This window comes from Oryx dammah, unplaced genomic scaffold (assembly GCF_014754425.2).
Source record: "Oryx dammah isolate SB20612 unplaced genomic scaffold, SCBI_Odam_1.1 HiC_scaffold_17, whole genome shotgun sequence".
Classification (NCBI taxonomy): Eukaryota; Metazoa; Chordata; class Mammalia; order Artiodactyla; family Bovidae; genus Oryx; species Oryx dammah.
Genome location: NW_024070201.1, coordinates 45,436,796 through 45,457,482, shown reverse-complemented (window position 1 = coordinate 45,457,482; position 20,687 = coordinate 45,436,796). Strand labels below are relative to the sequence as shown.

The following is a 20,687-nucleotide window of genomic DNA, read 5'->3' as shown; positions in this document are numbered from 1 at the left end:
CTGATCTTACGTGTTTCTGGGCTTATCTTGGAACCTCTGTTGAACTTTTGTCAGGTCACCGTGGCTGATAGAAGCATCCAGTCATGGAGTCCTCCCTTCTTGTGCCTACCTTACGTCTGTGGTACACATCTCCTGTGCGTGCGTGCTCAGTCTCTCGGTCGTGTCCAACCCTTTGCGACTCTTATGAGCTATAGCCCACCAGGCTCCTCTGTCCAGGGGATTTTCTAGGCAAGAATACTGAAGGAGGCTGACATTTCCTACTCCAGGGGATCTTCCTGACCCAGGGATTGAACCCATATCTCCTGCTCTGCAGGCGGATTCTGTACTGCTGGGCCGTTGGGGAAACCCTTCCTTATGTATGCTGCTGCTAAGTCGTTTCAGTCGTGTCCGACTCTGTGTGACCCTATAGATGCCAGCCCACCAGGCTCCCCTGTCCCTGGGATTCTCCAGCCAAGAACACTGGAGTGGGTTGCCATTTCCTTCTCCAGTGCATGAAAGTGAAAAGTGAAAGGGAAATCACTCAGTCGTGTCCGACTCTTAGCGACCCCATGGACTGCAGCCTACCAGGCTCCTCCGTCCATGAGATTTTCCAGGCAAGAGTACTGGAGTGGGGTGCCATTGCCTTCTCCATTCCTTATGTATACACCCATATAATGACTACCAGCAGATCAAGATAGACAATGTCTACAGAACCTCGGCAAGTCCCTAGTGCTTTCTCATCAGGGTTTCCATAAAGGTAACCACTGTTATGGCCCCTGTCACCACAGATTGATTTTGTCTGATTTGAAATTTCATGTACTCTTTTTTTGTCTGGCTTTTTTTCACTTCACATTATGTTAATGAGATTTATCCCTAGCACTATAGGTGGTAGCAGTTCACGCTTTGGTATTGCTGTGTAGTGTTTTACTATACAAATGTGCCACAGTTTATTTGTTAATTCTCCTGTTGATGGATATTTGTGTTCCAGTTTTTTACTATTGTGAATAATCTTATGAAGTTTGTGTGTTTTTTGATCGACATAAACCCTCATTTCTTTGGGATATATATTCCAGGAGTGGAATTGCTAGAATAGGGTTTAGGTATGTTTAACAGTGCCAAACAGTTTTCTAGAGTAGGTGTACCAGTTTATATTCCCATCAGACTTCTAGTTGTCCTGTGATCTCATCAACACTTGAGAGTGTTGAGGTTTTTAATTTTAACCAGATTGGTGAGTGTAGGTTTTAGTTTGTGTTTCTAGGATCACCAGTGATGTTGAGCATTCTTTCAAATGTTTATTGGCCATTTTGGTACTCTCTTCTGTGACGTATTTAACTCTTGTTCAGTTTTGATTGGGTTGTCTATTAATTTGTAAGAGTTCTTTTATATATTCTGCATGTAAGTCTGGTATGAAATATATAAATATTGTGGACATTTATCCTAGTCTGTGGTTTGCCTTTTTATTGTTTTAATAGTGTCTTTTGATGAGCACAAGTTCTTATTTTCTTGAAGTTCATTTTATGATTATTTTTTGGTTAGTGTCCTTTGGGTTCTGGCTTAAGAAATCTTTGCCTATCCCGTATTCTCCTATATTTTCTTCTAGAAATTTTATTACCTTATCATTTACATTTAGTTGTATGATCCATTTCAAATTAATTTTTCTGTATGGTGTGAGGTAAGAGTCAAAATTTTTCTCATTTATGGAAAAGACTGTCCTTTCCCTACTAAATTACATTGGTGTCTTTTTCTTAAATCAGATGATTGTGTATGTGTGGGCCTGTTTCTGGACTCTCTTCTGCTCCATTAATCTATTTGTCAATTTTAATTATTGTAGCTTCATAATAATTCTTAATATCTGGTATTGTAAGACCTACAGCCTTTTGTTATTCAAGATTTCCCTAGCTATTCTAGGTTCTTTTAATTTCTATATACATTTTCAGATCAGCTTGTTAAGTTCTGCAAAATACCTTACTGGATTTTTTTTTTTTAATTCACTTGCTTTAAATCTATAGATCAATTTGGGGGAGGATTAATATCCTAACAATATTTAGTTTCCTAATCTGTGACATGGATCTATTGATTTATTTTGATTTCTTTAATTACTTTTGACAAGATTTTGCAGGTTTCCTGTAGAGGTCTTGAACATATTTGTATTCGTTAGATTTATTGCTAGATACTAGACATTTTTTGTTGCTATTATAAATGGTATTTTAAAACATTGGTGTTTTCTGATAGTTGCTATACCATACACAAAAATTAATTCATGGTGGGTAAAAGACAGTAAGTACAAAAAGAAAATTTAAAAAGCTTTCTGAAGGTAACATGAGATAATATTTTTATCACTCAGGGTTTCTTAAAACAGAAAAATTAAAAGCCATAAAAAACAATGTGTCTATATTAAAATTAACTTTTTAAAAATCACCACTGAAAAAGTGAAAGGACAAGCGAATGCAGCACTTGCTACTTCCTGTGCTGCTGTGTGGAGTGGAATGGAGCCAGCCCCTGTTGGCAGTCACCCCAAAGGTGGCGTGCAAGGGCAGTAAGGCAGAATCAGCGGTCATCATAGCTGGCAACTGAACTGTTACAGAACCAAGCTTATAATCTGTGCTAAATAAAAGCATGCTGCTGTCCATCAAAATGTAGCATTATTGAATAACTCAGATAGATTAGAAACAAATTATGACATTATGTGTGTGTGTTTTAGATACTCATCAATTTTTAAGGAAGTTTCCATCAATTCCTAGTTTGTTAAGAGGTTTTTTTTCAAGAATGGGTATTGAATTTTGTCCAGTGATTTTTTTCTTCTTCTTCTATTTAGATGATCGTGTAATTTTTCTCCTTGAGTCTGTTAATATGGTGAATTGTCAGTGTTCAACCACCTTTGCATTGCTGGTATAAACCCATTTCCTTCCGTTCTTCCTTTTTCCCTCCTTCAGTAGTTGAGGCGCGGGCTCAACTGTTCCTTGGCATGTGAGATCTTACTTCCTTGACCAGGGCCCGAACCTGTGTCCCTGAATTGTAAGGCAGATTCTTAATCACTGGATCTCCAGGGAAGTCCCCTAACCAGCACTCCTGATTCCTTGTTTCCTGCTGTTTTTTTTTTTTTCCACAGCTCTCATAATTTTTTCATACAATATAAATTTACTATTTATATGTTTATTGTGTATTGCTTATTGTGTTTACCGTATGTACTCCAACAAGACGGTAGGAATGGTTTTCTGTTTCATTAACTAGTATGTTTCTATTACTTATTGTAGTGTATGACATACAGTAGGTGCTCAGTGAATATTTGTTGACTGAATGAATGCCAAGTTGAGTTTGTATCTATATCTTTCTCCCAAGAGGAATAAAATCTTGGCATTCTTCTAATTTTCTTTTTCTCCTCTCCCTACCTTCCACCCTTCTCATTATGCTTTTTTTGATATCTCCTGGAATTTTAGTCCTACACTGTTACAAACATTTTGGTTTTATGGCTTCTCATTTAGAATTGATAATATATTTCACAATTTTTTTTTCTCATTACAGCTTTTTGTAGACCACTTTATCTTCTTGTATTCATTTTCTTCTGTCAGAAATATACTCCTTTTTTTTCCAGAGAGAATCTGTGGATGGTAAATTTTTAGAGTCTTTGTATATCTAAGAATGTCTTTATTCATCTTCAAACTTCAGTGATACTGTGGCTAGATATGGAATTCTAGGTTTTTAAAATCTCCTTAGAACTTTAAAGATATTGGTCCTAGTGGTCAGGTTTCTAAAATGCATACTGATTATGTTCTGTTGTAATTATTATTGTTGTTGTTACTTTGTTTTTCTTAAGAATCCCCATTTTTCTCTCTATTTTTATTATTTATTTTTTTTTGAAGTACAGTTGATTTACAATGTTTCTTTACCAACTGAGCTATCAGAGAAGCCCCATGAGAAATCTCCTTAGAACTTTAAAGATAATGCCCCTCAGTTCAGTTTGATTGCTCAACCGTGTCTGACTCTCTGTGACCCCATGGACTGCAGCACACCAGGCTTCCCTGTCCATCACCAATTCCTGGAGCTTACACAAACTTATGTCCATCAAGTCAGTGATGCCATCCAACCATCTCATCCTCTGTCGTCCCCTTCTCTTTCTGCCTTCAATCTTTCCCTGCATCAGGGTCTTTTCTAGTGAATCAGTTCTTTGTATCAGATGGTCAAAGTATTAGAGTTTTAGTTTCAGCATCAGTCCTTCCAGTGAATATTCAGGACTGATTTCCTTTCGGATTGACTGGTTTGATCTCCTTGCAGTCCAAAGGACTCTCAAGAGTCTTCTCCAACACCACAGTTCAAAAGCATCAATTCTTCGGCGCTCAGCTTTCTGTAATGGTCCAACTCTCACATCCATACATGACTACTGGAAAAACCATGGCTTTGACTAGACAGGCCTTCATTGGCAAAGTAATGTCTCTGCTTTTTAATATTCTGTCTGGGTTGATCATAGCTTTTCTTCCAAAGAGCAAATGTCTTTTAATTTCATGGCTGTAGTCACCATCTGCAGTGATTTTGGAGCCCCCCAAAATAAAGTCTGCCACTGTTTCCACTGTTTCCCCATCTATTTCCCATGAAGTGATTGGATCAGATGCCATGATCTTGGTTTTCTGAATGTTGATTTTTAAGCCAACTTTTCCACTCTCCTCTTTCACTTTCATCAAGAGGCTTTTTAGTTCTTCTTCACTTTCTGCCATAAGGGTGGTGTCTTATCTGAGGTTATTGATATTTCTCTCGGCAGTCTTGATTCCAACTTGTGTTTCATCCAGCCCGGCATTTCCATGATGTACTCTGTGGATAAGTTAAATAAGCAGGATGAAAATATGCAGCCTTGATGTACTTCTTTCCCGATTTGGAACCAGTCTGTTGTTCCATGTCCAGTTCTAACTGTTGCTTCTTGACCTGCATACAGATTTCTCAGGAGGCAAATAAGGTGGTCTGGTATTCCCATCTCTTGAAGAATTTTCCACAGTTTGTTGTGATCCACAGAGTCAAAGGCTTTGGCGTAGTCAATAAAGCAGAAGTAGATTTTTTTCTGGAACTCTCTTGCTTTTTCCAGGATACAACAGATGTTGGCAATTTGATCTCTGGTTCCTCTGCCTTTTCTAAATCCAGCTTGAACATCTGGACGTTCACGGTTCACATACTATTGAAGCCTGGCTTGGAGAATTTTGAGCATTACTTTGCTAGCTAGAGTGAGATGAGTCCTATTGTGTGGTAGTTTGAACATTCTTTGGCATTGCCTTTCTTTGGGATTGGAATGAAAACTGACCTTTTTCAGTCCTGTGGCCACTGCTGAGTTTTTCAAATTTGCTGGCATATTGAGTGAAGTGCTTTCACAGAATCATCTTTTAGGATATGAAATAGCTCAACTGGAATTCCATCACCTCCACTAGCTTTGTTCGTGGTGATATTTCCTAAGGCCCACTTGACTTCTCCTACCAGGATTTCTGGCTGTAGGTGAGTGATCACACCATCATGGTTATCTGGGTCATGAAGATCTTTTTTGTATAGTTCTTCTGTGTATTCTTGCCACCTCTTCTTCATATCTTCTGCTTGCATTAGGTCCATATGTTTCAGTCCTTTATTGTGCCCATCTTTGCATGAAATATTCCTTTGGTATTTCTAATTTTTTTTGAAGAGATCTCTAGTCCTTCCCATTCTATTGTTTTCTTCTATTTCTTTGCATTGATGTAATGTCCCTAGCGGTAAGGTTTTAAACAGATTATCCTCTATTGTAGTAATTATTGTTATTGTTAGTGTTTTTTTTGGACTCTCCATTTTCTCTCCATTTTTATTATTTATTTAATTTTTATTGACCTATAGCTGATTCCCAATGTTGTGCCAATCTCTGCTGTACAGCAAAGTGACTCTATTTTACACACACACAAACATATATATATACATTCTTTTTAAAATATTATTTTCCATTATAGTTTATCCCAGGATATTGAATATAGTTCCCTGTGCTATACAGTAGGACCTTGTTGTTCATGGTTTTATCCTAGGTGTCACCCAGTAAGTCCTCTCAATATGAGATGATACCTTCTTTTTGCAGACATTTACAATGGAACTAACCATGCCAGACTCTGTGTTAAGCAGTTAGGGTTAAGTGTGACAGAAGCAAATAAGGAGTAAATTCCTTGGAGAATTTACAGTGTAGTGGATGAGTCACATGAATTGATAATGGTGCACTGGACTAAGGACTATGGTATAGGAACTACTGGATTTTGAGGGCGTTGCTAGAGCATGGAAGAGGACACCTTGCCAAGTATCCAAGGCAAGTTTGTATATGACATGCCTAGCTTAGGTTTCAGCTGCCTTATGTCTGGGTCTCAGAAGACTAGGATCTGAGCTCAGAGTGAGCAGAATACAATTCATAGCTACCTCATACTTCTCACCACAAGCTCTGCTGAGCATCAAAAAGGATAGGAGAGCAGCAGGGCCAAAAGGGTCCGTCTGGCCAAACATACCTTCCTGGTGTTTCCCCTCTGTTCCTCATCAGGACAGGCCAGAGAGGTGGCAACTGTCAGCACTCTTGTAGGCTGAGGAACGTCCCAGCTGTGAGATGAACTCACAAAGAGGCTCCCAGGCTTTTATCCCACATTTCCCGTCCCCCACTGGAAAGTCTTTGTCAGTAGCCAGAGAGGGTTTCTGCTCTCACAGAAGGCTATGTTATGCTGGTCAGCATGCCATATCACCCAGGCCTAGTGACTGGACACCATAACCTGGAATAATTACTGGGCCTTATTTGTTGAATATCTTTTTTTTTCTTTGTCTAATCTACGCATGGCAAATCTATTTACACATGCACAGACTGTCTATTTGAGTTCCCTGCTGGGGGCATTGGAGGAGACCCTGGTTTGATTCCTGAGTTGGGAAGATCCGCTCGAGAAGGGATAGGTTACCCACTCCAGCATTCTTGGGCTTCCCTGGTGGCTCAGATGGTAAAGAATCCACCTGCAATGCAGAAGACCTGGGTTCGATCCCTGGTTTGGGAAGATCCCCTGGAGAAGGGAACAGCTACCCACTCTGGCTTACAGAATTCCAAGAGTGAGCAACTTTCATTTCACTGGGGCATTTGGCAGACAGGCCTGGCCTATCAAATCAACTCATTGTAGCCTCTCAATATATGTTCTCCGTTTCACATCTTCTCTGGTCACTTAAAGATTTCCAGGGCCAATCTCTACTAAGAAGTAGCCCTCCATCTGCATATCTAGGGTCGAGGTTTTAGACTCTGAGACCCAAGAGCTTTGCAACAGACCAGTGGGTGGCCAGTTTGGTCTCCATCCCCCTTTCTCCAGTGAACTTTCCACTCTCCTGACAGATCCATGAGGATACATACCAAATGCAACAGGGCCTGCAGCAGCGACTGAAAAACTGCAAGAAGATCAGGACAGACCAGACCTCCGTGTACCTTCAGAAGGTGCAGTGCCAGCAGCTGGAGCAGAGGCTGAAGCAGGCAGAGGCCTGGTTGCTGCAGATGGGACAGCTGGCCCGCTTGGTAGACTATATGATCTGTCAGAACCTCGTGTCCATCATAGAGGAGGAGATAACCTCTTTTGTGACCAACATCCTACAAGTGAGGTGGTGGGTAGCATGTGGGAAGGTGGGCAGGCAGTTAGGGGCCAACTGGCGGGGAGCAAGTACTGACCTCTGGCCCCACAACCTCTCCTGACCTTTCTTTACAGGCCCCAAGGCAGAAACCCTTTCTCTCAGCACAGCTGGTCTTTGACAGTAGTGGACAGCTGTCTCAGGAGCCCTGTATTGAAAATATGATCCAGACTTTAACTGTGGGCCTAAGGTCAACGAAGGCCTCTGCCCTGAAGGTATTTTGGCTTGGGCAGGGGTCTGGCTGGAGGAATTCCCTACAGGGAATACCCTATTCCTATCATTTAGAATGAGAAGCTCTCAGCCTGGTCTGAACCCTCATTGTTTGCTCTTTCTGCCCCTTCTTTGCACCTTGGCATGAAGGTAATGCAGTCTACAGACCTGAAGACCTTCTGGGAGTCCCTGTGTATTGAAGGTATTTAAGGAGCCCTAGGCTGTGGGGAGGAAGGGTGGAAGGAGGGAGAAGGGCACGTGCAATGTCCTCATGGCCATAGAGTCGGGTATTGGACATGGATGGAGCAGCTCTAACCTGGGTCTGAACATGTGCTGGAGGGTAGGAGGGTAGAGGCATGGTTTTGCTCCTCGTGCGTGTGCCAGTGGGACTTTGTGATGGGTGGGTGATTGTATGTGAGAGAAGAGAGTCAAAGATAACTTCAAAGTTTTTGACTGGACAACCTGGAAGAATGGAGTTCCTGTTTACTGAAGTTGGAAGACCACATGAGGAGCAATTTGGAGGGGAGTGGGTGGAGATCAGAGCCCATTTGGGGCTGTTAAAAGTTTGAGGTTCAAGGTCAGCATCTAGGTAGAGATGTGGACTAGGTAGTTGTTTAAATGGGATTGGGATTCAGGGAGAGATCTGCGTTAGACACAAATTCCAGGGAAAATAGATGGTATTTAAAACCATGAAACTTGGTTAGTTCTAGAAAGTGAGTTCTGATGGGGAAGGGAAGAGATCTGAGGACGGGCCCTTGGGAGGGGGCACCGTGGTGTTTACGTGTTTGCTGTATGAATCTAATTTATAAACATTTTGATGCCTCTTCTCCCTTTTTGTGCAAATCTTAACACAAATACCAAAGTTGGCAATTAACCAGTTTCTAAGAATTAAGGCGAAGGCCAGGGACAGGTGCTGAGGACTGGCTTGCTCAGCTTCCTTCCGCACCTCCTCCTCTGTTCTGCATTTCTGAAACTGTGTTTCTCAGACCTCCTCGAGGCTGGGAGTCATAGGTTATTTAGAGCTATATGCGACTTCAGTTCAGAATTGAGGTAAGTAGGGGAGAGAGGCAGGACGCATGCCATCTGTTCTGCTGGTGGGTCTCGTAATCGTTTACGATCATGTGTTTATGTAGCTGGTGGCATGGCGATGACATCCCAATTTTCCAGGCAGCACAAATCCCTAGACACTTGGCCTAGAGTGTTTTTGTTTTTCAATCCTTGCAGTCATTCACAACTCATGTAATTTTATAAAATAATTGCTTATACTGGGCTTATACTGGGCTACTTATACTGGGCTTCCCTGGATTGGGAAGATCCCCTGCAGAAGGGAGTGGCGACCCAATCCAGGATTCTTGCCTGGAGAATCCATGGACAGAGGTGCCTGGCAGGCTACAGTCAATGGGATCGCAAAGAGTCGGACATGACTGAGCGACTAACGCTTTCACTGCATATGCTAGCTAGAGTAAATTTTGCTGTCTGTGTCTAAACCCTAACAGATTCCCTGGCACTATGCTTATGATATAGATGTATGTGTTAACTCCCTCACGAACAGAGAATGTGTAAGGTGTGTAATGTGTTGTCCACACTCAGGGTAGAGGGAGAGGTTGTATGTGGTCCCTGGAGGGCACTCATGGGCAATCACGGTATGTCCCCCACTAGACGAAGATGAAGAGGACTACTCAGACTCAGACTTCATGATGCCCAAGTTCCAGGGCCAGCCCAGCGATGCTGTGGACGTCTTCTGTGGCCCGAATATAGGATTGGTGTGGCCCTGGAAGTCCCGCACAGTTACTGAAGCCCTGGAGGTCCATGGGCACCGGCTTCGGGGCCAGTACTCACCCCTCGATTATAAGCAGCTGCAGGAGGACCTGGACAACAGCTCCCAAATCCAGCAGGCACTGGCTGTCCAACAGGCCCTGCTGGAGGTGAGGACAGAGGCTTAAGGAATGGGATGGTGGCCACCAGTTCCTGTCACGGCCGCCCACCTCTGCCCTAAGCCCCTCATCTGCCTCTAGGACATGCTGCGGGAGGTGCAGGAATTCTGCAGGGATTATCACTGGATGACAGGCATTTATGAGTTCCTGCAAGCCTGGGGGTGTCAAAAGCTGGAGTCTATGAGAGGTTATCCTGTCAAGAACTATGTGATGCTGGTGACCCGCCTGAACGCTTGGCAGGCCCAAGTCTCCAGGATACCCATGGAGTTGATCACAAGAGGCAGGCTGCTGCTGCTGAGCTGCTGCAACATACGGGCGGAGATGGGTGAGTGCTGCTTAGCCTCCGTTCTCGGTTTTTTTAAATTTTATGTATTTATTTATTTGTGGCTGCACTGGGCCTTCATTGCTGCACACCGCGGCCTTTCTCTGCTTGCAGCGAATGGGGGCTGCTCTCGAGTTTCGGTAGCCCTCTTGAGTAGGGGCTTCTCACTGCAGTGGTTTCTCTTGTGGAGCACAGGTTCTAGCCATGCGTGCTTCAGTAGTTGCAGCGTGCGTGTGTGCTCAGTTGCTAAGTCATGTCTGACTCTTTGCGACCCTTATGAACTGTATTCTGCCAACCTCCTCTGTCCACAGGGTTTCCCAGGCAAGCATACTGGAGTGGGTTGCCATTTCCTCCTCCAGGGGATCTTCCGTAGCCAGGGATCGAACCTGCATCTCCTGTCTGCTGGGTTGTCAGGAGGCTTCTTTAACTACTGAGCCACATGCGAAGCTCGGTAGTTGCATCCTCACTAGTTGTGGCACCTGGGTACAGTTGCCCCATGGCATGTGGAGTCCAGGGATGGAGCCTGTGTCCCCTGCCCTGGCAAGCGGTTTCCTAACCACTGGACCACCAACGAAGTCCTGTCCTCCCTTCTCTCCTTCGCCTTCTGTACCTTATCCACACGGCCCTCCCTGGGCCTTCAGTGTCCCCCAGAGACCTTTGGTGCAGGAACTAGTAGAGCCTCCCAAAGCCCCAGTCCCATCCTTCCCTTTGCCAGCTGTCCGCTACAGGAGGCGGCCTCTCCATCTGTTTTGCCCCAGCTCATCCCCCATACTTCTCAGGAAAGGTATCTCTGTCACCTGACATTTTCTGTTCTTATGGTGTGGAAGGAGTCAGACCAAATGTGACTGAGGAAAATCTTTGCTTGCTCCTTAGGCTAGGAGAACTCAGTTTCTTTACTGAGATTCTCAGGAATCAAGGGTGCCCTCTCTCCACATGTAGCAGTCAAAATTGACACCACGATTTGTATGTATAAAAAGTTACTCTCTTTAACTGATCTTGGCTTGTTCTGTAGCCTTAAATTCTGCTGATGGTGAAAGAACAGACAGTTGGCCCTCCATATCTGTATGTTCTATGTCTGTGGGTAAAATTCCAGAAAGTCCCAAAAAAGCAAAACTCGAACCGACAACTGTTTATGCAGCATTTACACTGTATTTACAACTATTTACATAGCGTTTACATCGTTTTAGGTGTTATAAGTAAGCTAGAGATGATTTAAGGGGCTTCGCACGTGGCGCTAGTGGGAAAGAATCTCCCTATCAATGCAGAAGGCGTAAGAGACGCAGGCTCAGTCCCTGGGTTGGGAAGATCTTCTGGGGGAGGGCATGACAACCCAATCCAGTATTCTTGTCTGGAGTGTCCCATGGACAGAGGAGCATGATGGACTTCAGTCCATGGGGTCGCACAGAGTCGGATGTGACTGAAGTGACTTAACTTAGCACACAGCACAGACATGATTTCAAGTACACAGGGGGACATGTATAGGTTATATGCAAATACTGTGCCATTTCATAAGGGAACTGAGCATGTGTGGATTTTGGTATCCTCAGGAGTCCTAGAACCAGTTCCCCTAAGGACAACTGTATTCCAATTGAAAGTGAACACATTTTTTTTTTTTTTTCATTTAAAGTAGGACTTTTGGTCTAATTCAGTCTATTTGGAGTAATTGGTCAATTCAAAATTCATACTGCGGTTCTGGGTTGTTCTGTTTCTCAAGCGTCCTCAGCTCATTTTCCTCCCCAGGGTGGCACCTGGCATTGGAGAGGGCTTCAGGGCCATGTGCTCTTCTTGGCTGGCTTCTGTTGACTTCCCTGAGGTCTCTGCCCTCCCGACCTTGCTGCTTCCGGTGCAGCTGTGTCCTGAGCTGGAGTAACTGGCCTGTGTTCTCTCAGCTGGTAGGAGCCCAGAGTGTCTGCCCTTGCTGACCTGGCTCTGCATTGGCTCCTGCTGACACCACATGTCCTTGGGGTTTTAGTGAACCCTTCATCCAGTCTTTGTCCTAGGCTGGCCACCCCCATAGCTTCTGCTGAAGGGCCCCTTGCCCCTCAACCCAAGAACACCATCCGGGCCTGCTGGCTATCAACTCTTCACTGTCTCCTGTGTCCACTGCCGTCTGGGAGCTGTGGGGTCTTGGGAACATTATCTTTGATCCTCTTTCTCACGCCCTGTTTTCTGCTCTGCTGTGACTGTCTTATGTCACACGAGTATAAGGGCACCCTGCAAGAGGGTCATCTCCCCAGAGTGACTGCATGGAAAGTGGAGCTCAGGCTCACTTGCTCTCTATTCGCCCCTCAGCCCATCTCAGTTTCCCACTTCAGATGTCTACCTACCCACACGAGGCCAAGGCCCAGTTGTTGGTCTCCCTGGATCTCTGAGAAGTCTGGTTTAAGACGTAGCCTCTTTCTTCTTTCCTCTTCTTCCCTTCCTATGGGAAGCGTGTCTCACACTACTGCTTGCTGGCTAAGTGCCTCAACCCAGGAGATGGCTGTGGAGAGACACAGAGCACAGTAGATTGGGAAGCTGGTTCCTCTAGGAAATTGAGAGGTTCTATTTTGTGGCCTAACACCCCCAGATGGCAATGTCTGCTTCCTGCAGAGACTAGGTACTTTCAGACCCATGCCCTCTAGGCCTGCTTGGTTTATGAAGGTGAGAGGCTTTGGAGCTGGGCCTCAAAGTGCTTGCATGCCTAGCTCTCCCTGCCTTTGCCCCTCCACAGATGAAAGCACAGGCTTCCTTAGGTATCTCCTAGGTGACAGAATTCCCTACACCTATCCCCGCCCTCCCTCCTAAATGTACAGAGGGTTCAGGCTAGCCAGGCAGAAGCAGGAGGGCCTGTGATTGGCCTGCTTTCTTTCTGACCCTGGTTGCAGTGGGCTTTGCTCCACTCTTGCTCAGGAAGTCGGTGTTCTTTCTAATTTGTTGACTTCTTTGTCCTTAATCCAAGGTCAACTGACCTCTTTAAGAGGAACAGATGGAGAGAGAAAAGCACTGGGTTCAGAACTGTGACTCTGTTTTTACTGGTTTGCATGACTTCATATCACTGAGCTTCAGTTTATTTGTAACATGGACATAATAATGTAGCCATTCACTGCGTTATGGGAAGGAGGATTAGATGAGATACTATTTGCAATATTCCTAGCATTGACTATGGCATGTAGCAAACGCTTAATTTTTCTTTCATTTCACCTTGTTCCCTTCTGTTCACTTTCATCCTTCTTTCATCCTTCTAGTTTTATCTATTTATCCCTGCGACTTTGCTCCTCTTCTGTCTGGGCTCCATTTAATAGAGAATGATAATGAGTTGGCCTCAACAGAATCTTGAGTTCATACTTTTCTCACCCATCACCCTAATTCCACCACATCCAACCTGTCACCAAATCCTTTCCATTCTTCTGCCTCCTAAGTATCTTTCAAATGTCTTTTCCCATCCATCTCCAACTTGCAACCCAGAGGAACCCTGGTATTTTATCAGTCCACTGCTCCCTCTTACCACATGGTGTCACTGTTGAGTTCTTGGTCTTCACCAACCTGGTGCTGCTGTTCAGAAAGCAGCACCATTGCGATGGTCTAGCTACTGTCAGAGGCCAGTGGGACAGTTTGGAAAAGGATAAGTTCACATCTTTGTGTTCTGTTCAACCTTGAGTACACCTTGGAGGTTCTCTCGTCTTGGTTTTCTCAGTTTCAGCTCTTGGTGCCAATTCCTATCGGTTACTTTCTTCAAAACCCCATCGGATCCATTCCTTGTATGTTTCAATTATATGCATCTTGTATATCTCAAAGATGCTCATGAAAGATGAGTCAGTTTACTTTTAACCCTTCAGAGCATAAAATATAACAAGATGGAAACAGGCTGCCAGAGTTTGAATCCTTGCTCTACCATATGAGCCATCATATTGGTATTATTCCTGTCCTTGGCCACAGTGGAGTTGTTCATATTGCCAAAGCCACCTTCCAAGATTATATTCCAGTCGCAAATCCACCTGACAGCTTCTTTCCTTAAAAAACAAAAGGCAAAGTGCACACTCTTCTTGGTCCTTCTTCTGCTACAGCAGATGCAGTAAGACTCCTCAGACGCAAACTGTTTATCTGTGGGGGGCATCCTGCTTATCATAGACATGGCGTTCCCTTGCCTTTGCACATGCTTTCATCCACTGGGTGTGCCCCTGGGAGCCTTAACCACTTAGTACAGTCAGCCCCAGTGCCCCCTGGGGATGCCTTCCCCAGTATCCTCAGGCTTCCTTCCTCTTCACTGAGCCAGGTTGAGGGCTGGCTGAAGAGCATTTGTTGCACTGATACGTGATTGTCCATTTATATGTTTGTCTCTACTGCCATATTGTGAGCTTCTCTGGGTGAGAACCTTTCTGTCTCACTCGTCACCCTTGTCTACTGGTGCTCAGCACGGGCCCCAGTGAACTGCAGCTAATGACACCAGGCAGGGGTCCAGTATGTGTTCAGTGACTGAGGGAACCAGTTCATGCTCTGGCTTCCCCTTCAACCTGCTCTCACTCCAGCCTCCCCTGGATGCTCCCTGGGCACTACAGCCCCTCACGCCTCACTCTCTCTTGTCTTCAGAATCCAAGTTGGTAAACATCAGGAAGGACATTCTTGAACAGGTACAGAATGAATGCCAGAGCCGCAGTCAGCAGCTAATAACAGAGCTCACAGGTTTCATGAAGGCCTTCCAAACCATCAACTCAGACATCCACTCCATCGCATGGTGCTCCCAGAAGGTCGGCGCTCCCCATCCTTCCTCCCCAGCTTATCCAGGGCCATCCTGCTCACGGGCTAAGCACACTCCCTTCCGGTCTCTGCTGAGCTCCCAGTGGGGCTCTATGCCCCTAAACTGCATTCACCTGTGTGACCTGCCCTGGCCAGTTCTCACCCTGTTCACGTGGTCCTCAGTATCCTCATGAAATGGGGAGGCCCTGATGTGCTTTCAGAGAGAGAGTTCTGCTCTCTGTATGCTTAAGTAGAGATCCATTGCCCTGTCCTCAGGGCAATGGCTTGATGGAGGAGGAGCTGTGCTGTCTTCAGGGAGACCTTGGTCAGATGGGGATCTGTTCCTGGACTGCCCTGATCTCGGCGGGTTAAAAGGCAACTGCTGGGACCTGGAGCTTCTAGCAGGAGGGAGTGCCCCCAGGATGGGTGCAGAGAGGTGCACAGGGCTGTGGGGGCGCTGGTCTCATGCTGTCATCCCTGCAGCTGAATGAGGCCAACGAGCGGTACGCTGAGCTGGAGGAGCAAATGGAATACACGCGGTCACTCTACGAGCTCATCCGCAACCACTTTGGCCTCTTCAGTGCTGAGAATGAGGCACTGGACATCTCGGTGAGAAGGCGTCTCCTCTGCCCCTCCCGCTGCTCCTCCCCCCGCCCCAGCTCTGCTTGACGGCCCTCTGCCTGCCCCTCAGCTTATGGACACGTGGGAGTCATTCCAGTATGAGAAAAGCCAGGCCTCAGAGTTCCTGCTCAGCAAGCGGCATGCCATCGTGCCCAAGCTGCAGCAGCTGATGGCCACGGCACTGGCGGAGCTGGAGGGCATGATTGAGAAGGCCCTGTCTGGTCCGTTCATGGACCCTGCACAAGAGCAGAGGAACACCGAGCGCCAGCTCATCTCCCTGGAGCGTCAGTACCAGAACACAGTCAGCAGCCTCTCTGACCTGCACCATGCCTACACTGCCTTCACTGGTACCCGGGGCCCCACCCCCTCCGCCACCACCACCCTTGGGTGGCGTGATCCTGCGTGGTGTGATCCTGGGTTGTGTCCTGGGTGATCCTAAGCAAGTCTTAGGAATCACATACCTTCATTTTAGTCTCTTTCAATGCAAAGACTGCAGGACAAAATCTAAACCCATTGGCTATGTCAAGTGTTGTGCTTAGGGTGGGGATAAGCGTTGTGCTTAGAACAGGTGTGGATGCTCCGTGACCACTGCTTCCAGCCAGTGTGGTGGAGAGAGGTGGCTGCTGAGGGCTTCCCTGGCCCCGAGGGGAAACCCGGACCGAACTCTTGGTCTTGGCCCTTCTGTGCAGTGTGTGGCTGGGCTGGTTCCCTTCTGCACGGGAAGGACTTTGTGGGCTGCAGGTTCTTTCCTCGGGTGCAGCCACTTCTGTCGCTCACTTGTATCCCTTGCAAGGGATATTGCTTCTGAGTTGACTCTTAGCCAACTGCCAACTGTTACCATCTCTGACTGTGAGGTCCCCAATCCCAGGGAGGAGACACTCTGGGACCATCCTAAAACAAGGGACTTTTCCTTTGGTCAAGTACTGGGGGACCCTCATCCCATGCAAGGCAATGGCACTCCATGCCAGTACTCTTGCCTGGGAAATCCCATGGACGGAGGAGCCTCATAAGCTACAGTCCATGGGGTCGCACAGAGTCAGACACGACTGACGCCACTTAGCAGGAGCAGCATCTCGTGCTCTAGCTGATGTAGACCACAGACCTTGGCCTTTCCTGCTAGTGGTTGGGATGTTTGTGGAAAAGTAGAATAGGGGACTCTGGCCTTGTGGGGTTTCACCTGGAAAACTGCACAGCATTGATTTTATTTCCTTTTTCCACCCCTGTCTCTTCACCAAACTCCCAGTTTTTATTATGAATACAACACTCTAGGATCTTAGATCTAGACCATTAATGCTACTGTTTATTTTCCGTTCTGTGTCTTTTATTTTACTTGCTATCTTTGACATTTGCTTTGTTCTATAACCGTGTTAACAACTATTTTGACATCTAAGGTTGAATGGTTTTGTTTACCCACTTTCAGTTTTAAAAATACCACATCTTTTTAGTTTTTTTCACTTCTTCCTTGGATGGCTGCAGTAAATCTTTGAGTTGTTTTTTTTCTAAGAAGGGAGTTGGAGGTATTAGAATTTCTAAGCTATTTATGACCAAGAATGACTGTATAATGTCCTTGTATCACAGCTTGGCTAAATATTGGATTCTGAAGTCAAAAAATTGGCTCCTCTGTCCTTGGGATTAAGAGGAGTCAAGAATGTCAGGGAGGGTGGGTAGCAGTTCTTAATGGGGGGACACTGCCTAGGTCTCATTCAGAAACTGACGTTTGATCAAGGACTCGAATGTGGTAAGGGAGTGAGCCATATAGTTCACTAGAGGAGAGTGTTCCTGAAAGTATGAGCTGCCAGTCAAAGGCCCTCAGCAAGAGGGAGCAGGGCTGATGTATATGAGCAATAGTGAAGGGTGGTGTGGCTGAAGTGGCATAAGAGAGACGAACTCTAATCAATAGAAGAGGACGCCTTCCCTTTCATCCCTATCACGTTTTCCTAGAGTTTCTTTCCCTGGACTAACTCTCCCTTGGTTTATTGTACTGAACAGTTTTGGACGCTGCCCCCCACCCTCAGCCTCATCCCCTGCACTTTCAGGACCCTCCCTTCTGTCATTATGGGATCTTGACTGATCATGCCCCCACCTGACCCCCGGGCCTGTCCCACAGGGGACGAGAGTCCTGTGCCCTTGCCAGTCTGTGGGACCCGCCCCATCGTGCAGCAGCAGCACATCTGGCACCTGTACCGAGTCATCTCTGAAAACATCAGTGAATGGAAGTGCATGGCTTTTGCCAAGGTGCTGACGCCCTCCTTGGAGCCCCTGCCCGGGTGTGAAGCATTTTCGGGGGTGGGGGTGGGAGGGTCTCCAGCTGCCGGTGTGCCTCTCCACCTACAGTTCAATCTGGCTCTGGCCCAGGAGAAGACAGACGGCTGGCTGACAGAGGCGGCCCGGGTAAGTGCGACCCTGGGGCTGCACAGCCCAGTGCTGCAGCGCTGCATGCGCATGCTGGAGGAGTTTCGCAGCCTCCTTCCCCTGCTGACCAAGCTGGGCAGCCTCCAGGTGCAGAACCTCAACTGCCAAGCGCTCCTGCGAGGTGGGTTTGGATAGAGTCAGAGGGCTGGGGGAGGGAAGGACACAGGGTTAGAACAATGGGACAACTGACTTCTCTATGGCTTTTTTGGGGAAGCATCTTTCCTCCCTGGGCTGCCCTGACCTTCCCCAATGGACCACAGCCTCCTTCCCCTCACAGAGACAAGCATGTTTAACCTCCCATGCTACCACGTGGATCCTCTCTGCTGCCCAGGGCTGGACTTTAGGCTGGAGTCTTAGTTCTGGACTCTGAATTGTGCTCTGGACCTTGGCTTCTGGGCCCCCTGCCTCTATGTCATGCTTTGAGATGTGCTGTCTGGGCTGGGCTAGGCTGGGCTCTGCCAAGGATCGAGTATTGCTCTGACTTGCTGTCCCTCCACCTCCAGCCTTAGGGCTAAGCAGTCTCTACAGCATAGAGCTCCTAACAGTGGGCCAGCTGCTCTCTTGTCCGCTGCTGGAGTTTACAGATCGAATCAATCAGGTGGGCCCTCCCCAACAACCCCGCCGAGGAGGGGTAGCTCAAACCCAAGGCCTGTTGGCTAAGCTCTAATAGAGCCAGTTAAGACCCAGCAGCCCCTTGAGACAAGGGGGACAGCAGATATTGGTCTGTGGGGAAGGGGCTGAGATTGCTAGCCTCCCTGGGGAGTATGAGGATCTGATGGGTGGTTCCAGACTCTCTGTGACTGAGAGTATGTCCCTCCTCTACAGGGGAAGGAAGTGGGTGGCAGCCCCAAAGTGGTGGGCACACAGGATGGCAGATGTCCTCCAATACTTAACCTGTCCCCAAAGAGCATGAGTTGATTGACATACTGTCTGCTCGGCCAGAGCTTTGCAAAAGAGTGGGTTTCAGGACAGCAGCCCTAGGTCACAATGTGATGCTGGCGGCTTGCCTTTGAAGCCAATGACCCCGCTCTCCCTCTCCGAGACCCGCACTCTGCTGAGCCCTGGCCCTCGAGTCCAAGCTCCAGGGCTATCCCCTGAGCTATACCCCAGTCCCGGCTCCTAAGTCCTGGCTCTTCCAGATCTGGAGGACTGAAAACATACGGAATCATGCCCACGAGGCGCTCCTGCGGCTGCGGCGGGCCTGGGAAGCACGCCAGCTGCGACTGCTCAACTTCATCCTGCATGTGCCCTACGAGTCCCCAGTCTCTGAGCGCTCCAAGAGGCAAGCATCCCGCAGCCCTCAGTGGCAGGTAGTGGGCAAGGACAGCGGCACCTTCATCCTCTCAGGTGAGGCCCCACCCTTAGGGCCCAGTGACAGCCAGACAGGGTGAGGGGCATATTCATCCATCAAGTTCTGCCAGATCTGGCTTCTCTAGCCAGGTCCCTGCCCTCCTGGACAGCCTGAGCCATCCGTCTTTTCTGAGACAGTATCTTCCATGCAGCTCCCACACGGTGTTAATCTTCTTGGGAGCCCCTCATTCCCTCTCTCCTGCCCAATGTCTGGCCTCTTAAGCAAAGGTCTCCCCTTTCTGGCCACACCACCCCAGTGTTCAATGCTCTGTCCTCTAGGCTGCACCAGCTCATTCATTCCTTTGTCCTTCCCTCGTCAAACTTATCTGCCTCTTCTGAGCCAAATTCAGGGGACTCTTGAGATTATCAGACCAAAGTCCCGTCTCTTGTGAACTCCCAGACAGGGACAAGAGAACAGAGATGGGTGTGCGATGGAGCAGTGAAAAAGTGGAAGTGAAAGTCGCTCAGTCGTGTCTGACTCTTTGCGGCCCCATGGAGTGTACAGTCCCTGGAATTCTCCAGGCCAGAATTCTGGAGTGGGTAGCTGGTCCCTTCTCCAGAGGATCTTCCCAACCCAGGGATTGAACCCAGGTCTCCTGCTTGGCAGGCAGAGTCTTTACCACTGAGCCATCAGAAAGAGGAGCAACTTGAAACGGGCAGGAGACAGAGATCTTCCGTTTCCTTAGGAAAAGGCCTCATCATGCTGACTTCTGAAGGAGTATGAGTTTGCTAAACATGCAAGGGCAGAAGGGCTTGCCGGACAGAGGGCGCAGTGTATGTCAGGCACCGAAAATGGTATAATTAGGGAACTGCCAGTAAAGGAGAAATTCTCTTATCTGGTCTAATTAAAACCAGCCAGCGGATTCAAAAAGTTAGTTAAATAGGGCAATCAGTCATAAAATATGCATACATGGCTTAAGATTTTTATTTTAGCTTAAATCATGTAATGTACATTTATTTACTCACCTTTTAACCTGAGGACAAGAGCTTTTCTTTGATTTGCAGTCAACTGATAGAGGTTCCTCACTGCCTTTTGTAGTATTAATACATTGTCTGCTATTTCCACTTTCCATTTCTGAAAGTTGAGAAGTGACACGAGGACACTTATGAAGCTGAGTCCAGAATTTTTCTAGAGTTTTATTATAATTTCACAGTTTTAAAAAATTGACTTGTCTATACCTAATTTGGGCTTCCCAGGTGGTGCTAGTGGTAAAAAAAAAAATCTGCCTGCAGTGTAGGAGACGTAAAGAGACGTGGGTTCAGTCCTTGAGTTGGGAAGATCTTCTAGAGGAGGGCATGGCAACCCACTCCAGTATTCTTGCCTGGAGAATCCCTTGGACAGAGGAGCCTGGTGGGCTACAGTCCATAGGGTAGCAAAGAGCTGGACACGACTAAAGCAACAGCATGCATACCCAATTTAATATCATGCCTTTATTTTTTAACAGTTTACCTTTACTTCTGAAGGCTTCCATAGTTTTTATAGAACCAGCAACTCTTTTTCCACCTGTATTTCAGAG

General features: G+C 46.8%; 1 protein-coding gene across 1 annotated transcript in view; it reads left to right on the top strand.

The window, feature by feature from the left end:
• The window catches only part of DNHD1 (dynein heavy chain domain 1), a 69,757-nt gene that overhangs the window by 21,408 nt on the left and 27,662 nt on the right, over window positions 1-20,687 (top strand). Inside the window, 12 exon segments of the mRNA XM_040257638.1 lie at window positions 7,319-7,573; window positions 7,683-7,820; window positions 7,966-8,017; window positions 9,475-9,740; window positions 9,831-10,074; window positions 14,641-14,798; window positions 15,271-15,407; window positions 15,409-15,755; window positions 17,516-17,643; window positions 17,743-17,941; window positions 18,324-18,418; window positions 18,960-19,167. Of these exon segments, the coding sequence (XP_040113572.1) occupies window positions 7,319-7,573; window positions 7,683-7,820; window positions 7,966-8,017; window positions 9,475-9,740; window positions 9,831-10,074; window positions 14,641-14,798; window positions 15,271-15,407; window positions 15,409-15,755; window positions 17,516-17,643; window positions 17,743-17,941; window positions 18,324-18,418; window positions 18,960-19,167 (2,227 nt within the window).